At 33.1% G+C, this 6,000-nt stretch overlaps 1 protein-coding gene across 4 annotated transcripts in view; it reads right to left on the bottom strand.

Annotated features, from left to right (window-relative positions):
* Positions 1 to 6,000, bottom strand: part of LOC129727470 (CHRNA7-FAM7A fusion protein) — a 519,941-nt gene that overhangs the window by 85,329 nt on the left and 428,612 nt on the right. For all 4 annotated transcript variants that reach the window (XR_008728530.1, XM_055685335.1, XM_055685337.1 and 1 more), the window contains 2 exons: positions 2,346 to 2,455; positions 2,064 to 2,287 (listed from right to left, as the gene is read on the bottom strand). Coding sequence is in view for 3 of the 4 variants with exons in the window: in XM_055685335.1 (XP_055541310.1) it covers positions 2,064 to 2,287; positions 2,346 to 2,455 (334 nt within the window). In the remaining variant the exon portion in view is untranslated. The remainder of the gene's footprint in view (positions 1 to 2,063; positions 2,288 to 2,345; positions 2,456 to 6,000) is intronic.

Raw genomic sequence — 6,000 nt, 5'->3', positions numbered from 1 at the left:
GGGAACTGCATATAACATTGCTGGTCTAAATATTTGTTTGTAAATTAACAGTTTATTCTTGAGACAAGGTCTAGAATTCCTGTTGATAAGAGGATATAAACATTTGATATACTTATTGCACTTTGACTGGATATTTTCAATGTGCTCCTAGAAAGTAAGATTCTTATCATCAATTAGCCTTAAGTATTTAACTTGATCAGACCAATTTAAGACCACACCGTTCATCTTAATAACGTGGTTATGGGTGGGTTTGAGAAATGAAACTCTTGGCTTATGAGGAAAAATAATTAACTGTGTTTTTGAAGCATTAGGGGAAATCTTCCATTTTTGTAAGTATGAAGAAAATATATCTAAACTTTTTTGAAGCCGACTGCATATAACACGAAGGCTTTTTCCTTTTGCGGAAATGCTTGTATCGTCACAAAACAGAGATTTCTCACAACCTGGTGGTAAAACAGGAAGATCAGAAGTAAAAATGTTATATAAGATTGGGCCCAAGATACTCCCCTGAGGCACACCAGCTCTAACAGGCAATCTATTAGATTTACCATTTAGATAGTTAACCTGGAGAGTGCGGTCAGTTAAATAACTTTGTATCATTTTTGTGAGGTAAAGCGGAAAACTGAAATTTGACATTTTAGCTATTAAACCTTTATGCCAAACACTGTCGAATGCCTTTTCTAAATCTAGAAGAGCAGCTTCAGTCGAATAGCCTTCAGATTTATTAGTTCGAATCATATTAGTTACTCTAGGTAACTGATGAGTAGTGGAATGCCCATGGCGAAAACCAAACTGCTCACTTGCAAAAATTGAGTTCTCATTAATATGTGTTATCATTCTATTGAGAATTATTCTTTCAAAAAGTTTGCTAATAGAGGAAAGTAAACAAATTGGTCGATAACTTGATGCCTCAGCTGGATTCTTTTCGGGTTTCAAAATTGGAGTGACTTTGGCATTTTTCCATTTCGTGAAAAATTTTTACCAAGAAATTTAAAGAGTTTTCGGGAAGTCTTTTGATGAGGATATAGAAAATCCCATCATCTCCTGGTGCTTTCATGTTTTTGAATTTTTTGAGAATGGTTCGCACCTCATTCAAGTACTTGTACTCTAATAGCGCTTCTGAATAGAGCCGCTTATGTTTCATACAGTAACAAAAGTCATGAGCTATGACAATGACTAAGATTATGCTCCAACTATTAGAAATATATCATTTTTATATATTTCATTTCGAAATATTGTCGCATTTTTTCACACAAAATCTCAAATAATATCAATTTCTAGTGTGTTTCAACTGGAGATTCACTCTCCAACCAAAAAATCAAATATAAAACAATATAAAACGAGAAACTCTCAAAAATGTTCCGAATGCCATACAAAACGCGAAAATTTTCATGCACTGTAAAAAATCGACACGTTGCTACTAAGTGGATTCCACTTACTTCTGTGCTAATAGATGAAATATTTCATATCTACGTGGAATACACTTGCGTTTCAGTTCACAGCACAAAATCAAGTGTCTTACACTTCAGTTTGCCAAGTCAAGCATACCGAAATCAATCATTTTATACTCAGATTTCAATGCTTACACACGTCAAATGCCAAAACACGTTAAAATGCCGTGGATTCCAATAAAAATCGATATGGGTCGACATAAAAGAATGATTAGGTTGGTTCGTTGACATTCATATGTAAAGAGCATTAGGGATGAGCGTGCGATTTATTTTCAGTGTAACGTGATTTGTTTGTGTGCGTGGATAGACAAAAATGTAGTATACCTTCTAGAACTGCCATTTATACTTGGCCTACTGACCTACCTGAACACATATAGAAAAAAAGGATTACTCTTCAGTAGTCCATAAAAGCTCTAATGATGGTTAAGAGTAATAAGGGAAATGCGATTGGACGGACGAATTAAACCGTTTGAATAAATAAAAACATTGCCTATTTCAAATATTTTGATCGTTATTGTATTATTATTAGCAGTATTTTTTTAGTTTTCACTATTTATTAAAATTTTGTTCTTTTATATTACACTGATTTCGATAATAACAATAAAATCTTACCCAGATGTATTAATCGCCGTAGTTGAGCCAGTAATTCCACTGCTCGTATGCCTAAAATCATCCTCAATATCTAATACATTCGCTAATAAGGATTTAGACGACCGTTCCTTTAGCTCGAGCTCTTTCATTCTGTTTGATAAAAAAATCGTTTTTCGAGTAATTTTTTTACCAGGTCTTCCCATTCGTAAAATCCAAGGCAGCCATTGAAGGAAAACTGATTTTATCTTTGGTTAAAAAAAGAACGTTAGATATTGCTAATTTAGCTGTTTGTTCGTACTGTACCCATGGAGGCATTTCATGAATGTCGGCTGTTCTGTGATGATAGTTTAACACCACCACGGTCAGCACCACCGATGAGGCAACCATGAACATAATGCAATTGAAATACGTTCCTGTAAATTTATGTATATATTTATTAGGACAAACTACAGATTCATAGAGATATATTTGGTGACTACAGGCAATATACATTTGTAGGCGCGTACACTTCTAAGTAGATCAACTTTTTGTTGATTCGGGGTAGGACTGGAGTTGGATTATAGGGGGTTTTGGTTAGTAGATGAGATAGTGTGTAGTAGTAGTGATATAGAGTAGTAGTAGTGTAGTGTGTAGAGTAGAGTGTAGTATATATATATATATATATATATATATATATATATATATATATATATATATATATATATATATATATATATATATATATATATATATATATATATATATATATATATATATATATATATATATATATATATATATATATATATATTATTGCAATAGTCGTTAGAATGAAATGCAAACATGTGCTTGAATGTGAAGAAAACATGAACGATAAAATAAATAAAACGAAACATTTACCGAAAAGGATGATACTAAGTGGAAAGAGAAGAGCCCAATCCAACGAAGGAAGCATTCAGCATAATAATATAGAGGTAGGCTACAGTAAGTTTATTAATCATGTACATATTATATATATATATATATATATATATATATATATATATATATATATATATATATATATATATATATATATATATATATATATATATATATATATATATATATATATATATATATATATATATATATATATATATATATATATATATATATATATATATATATATATATATATATATATATATACATGTTAACTTATTTTATTTGAAATATATTTAGGGAGTTGTGCATTTACTTTGGCTAAACAATTTATGTTCAATGTGACACAAAAAAAAAGATTCGATTCCAATTATTGTAATTGCACTTTAGCTCTATTTGTAACTAATACTATTTAATTTAGACTGAATTATAAAATTGTGTTTAAAGATCAGTATTTTAACATTGTGTAACGTACATATATTGAAGGTATCACAGAAGAGTATAGCATAAGTAGAAATAAATCATAAGAAATGGATCTTTAGTAAAAAGCAATTATCATTAAATTAATATTAGTGTCTTTGTGTGTTGTTTTATTTAAAATAATTTAATGGATTTCTTCATCACAGTTGATAATAAAAAAAACTCCAATCACGTAGATTTACACAAAATAAGAAAATATTTTGCGTGACATTGATATATAAAACTTTTTATATTAGTTTGAAATACGCGAACGAAGCGAAATAAGTATAGTGCATCCAAATATATAATAAAATTAATATATGTATACCCAAACATCGGTATACACAATTGCAGTTATATGAAATCTCGGAAATCTGGAGGTCCACTTTGTTCACAATACAATGAAAAACCAAGAGCGGCGCTTCTCGTAGAGACTTTTTACCAAAATTATCGTATTAGTTTGTTAAATCAACATCACTTCCAACCTTAATCAATGTAGAACATATAAATATACATTTTCGTAAGCAATCCATATAAGAAATGTTTGTTCCTTTCTCAACGATCGCGAAGTTAATGGATCACTAACAACATCTACACTGAAAGAAAATTGAAGTTATCCCGACGGCTCTTATTAGTTTAACTCAAATCGCTTTCATTGCAATATCCTTTAAACACTCAGCAATCACTCAGATAAAAAATATAGATACTACTAATAATATTTAATCGTTGGTATTACTAAAAACTGATTTGATATCAGCAATCTATCAAATGTCATGTTTTATTTCGCCATTCAGTCCTTCATGAATAGTTCTTCTACGGTTTTATTCTAAGACTAGCTGACCCGCCAAATTTCCTCCCGCCCATTTTTGTGTTTAATTAAATAATTTTAAACATTCCAAATTCATTAACTCCTTGCGATTTGCTTATAGTCTGCAAATGCATGACGAATCGATTGATGATCAACTGATGATCAAAGTCAAAGGACAAACCATTTGAAATGATTGGTTTTATCGGAATGACAACATCCTCGACTTTTGGATTCTGTACATACCCGTATTGGGTGTTATTCAGTCTTTGAATTCAAAATGGTGCCCAGGGTCAGGCTGCTTCCCAGAAGTTGCCATCTTACAATTCAAAATGGTGTTTGAGGTCAATTTTTAACTCCTTGCATCATTCTGGTTCCAAGGATACTCATGGGTGGTATTTGGTCACTTTGGGCTGTCGCCATCTTGGATTTCAAAATGGCACTGGAAAACAATTCCGGGCCCCTGAGCGTCATTCTGGTTTATGAAACATCCATATTGGGTGTTATTTGGTCATTTTCGGCTGTTTTTATGAAACCGGTAGTTGCCTTATCACAACTCACAGTGGTATGTGAGGTCAATTTTTAGCTTCTTGCATCATTGTGGTTCCAGGCAAACTCATATTGGGTAGTATTTGGTCGCTTTAGGCTGTTTTTCAGAAACCAAAAGTCGTCATCTTGGACTTCAAAATGACTTGTGAAATCAATTTCTGACCTTTGGGCGTCAATCTGGTTCCGAAAACATTCATATTGAATGGTGTATAGTCACTATCGACCCCGGAAGTCGCCATCGTCGAATTCAAAATGATGTCTGTGGTCGATTTTCAGCTTCTGTGCATCATTCTGGTTCCGGAGACACTCATATTGGGTGGAAATCGGCCATTTTTGGTTGTTTTGAAGAAAGTTGCCATATAACAATTCAAAATGTTGTCAGAGATCGATTTGTGGCATCAGCGCATCATTACGAATCCTAAAATACCCAAATTGGGTGGTATGTGATCATTTTCCGCTGTTTTTTAGAAACTGGAAGTCTCCATCTTGGATTTCAAAAAAGCATTGGAAGATAATTCCTGGCCCCTGAGCGTCATTATGGTTCCGGAAACATCCATATTGGGTGTTATTTGGTAATTTTCGGCTGTTTCCCAGAAACCGAAAGTCAGCATTTTGAAATTCAAAATGGTGTCTGTAGTCGATTTTAGCTCCTGTGTATCATTCAGGTTCCGGTATAATCATGTTGGGTGGGAATCATCCATTTTCGGCTGTTCTCTAGAAACCGGAGGTCGCCATCTTACAATTCAAAATGTTGTTTGAGATCGATTTGTGGCTTCAGTGCATCATTACGATTACGGAAGTGATCACATTGGGTGGTATTTGGTCATTTGCCGCTGGTTTTCAGAAACCGGAAGTCGCCAACTTGGAATTAAAAATGACATTGGAAGACAATTTCTGGTCCCTGAGCGTCATTCTGGTTAAAGGAACACCCATATTGGATGATATTTGATCATTTCCGGCTGTTTTCTATAAACCGGAAGTCGTAATCTTGGATTTTAAAATGGCATTTGGGAACAATTTCTGGCCTCTGAGCATCATTATGGTTAAAAAACACCCTTATTGGGTGGTATTTAGTCATTTTCGACTGTTTTTTGACACCAGAAGTCGCCATCTTACAATTCAAAATGTTGTCTCAGGTCGATTTGTGGCTCCAGTGCATCATAGCAATTCCGGAAATACCCATATTCCGTAGTATTTGGTCATTTGCCGCTGATTTTCAGAAATCAGAAGTCGCCATTTTGG

This window comes from Wyeomyia smithii, chromosome 3 (genome assembly GCF_029784165.1).
Source record: "Wyeomyia smithii strain HCP4-BCI-WySm-NY-G18 chromosome 3, ASM2978416v1, whole genome shotgun sequence".
NCBI classification, from domain to species: domain Eukaryota; kingdom Metazoa; phylum Arthropoda; class Insecta; order Diptera; family Culicidae; genus Wyeomyia; species Wyeomyia smithii.
The sequence above is the reverse complement of the archived record's forward strand: the minus strand, read 5'-3'. Positions and strand labels throughout refer to the sequence as shown.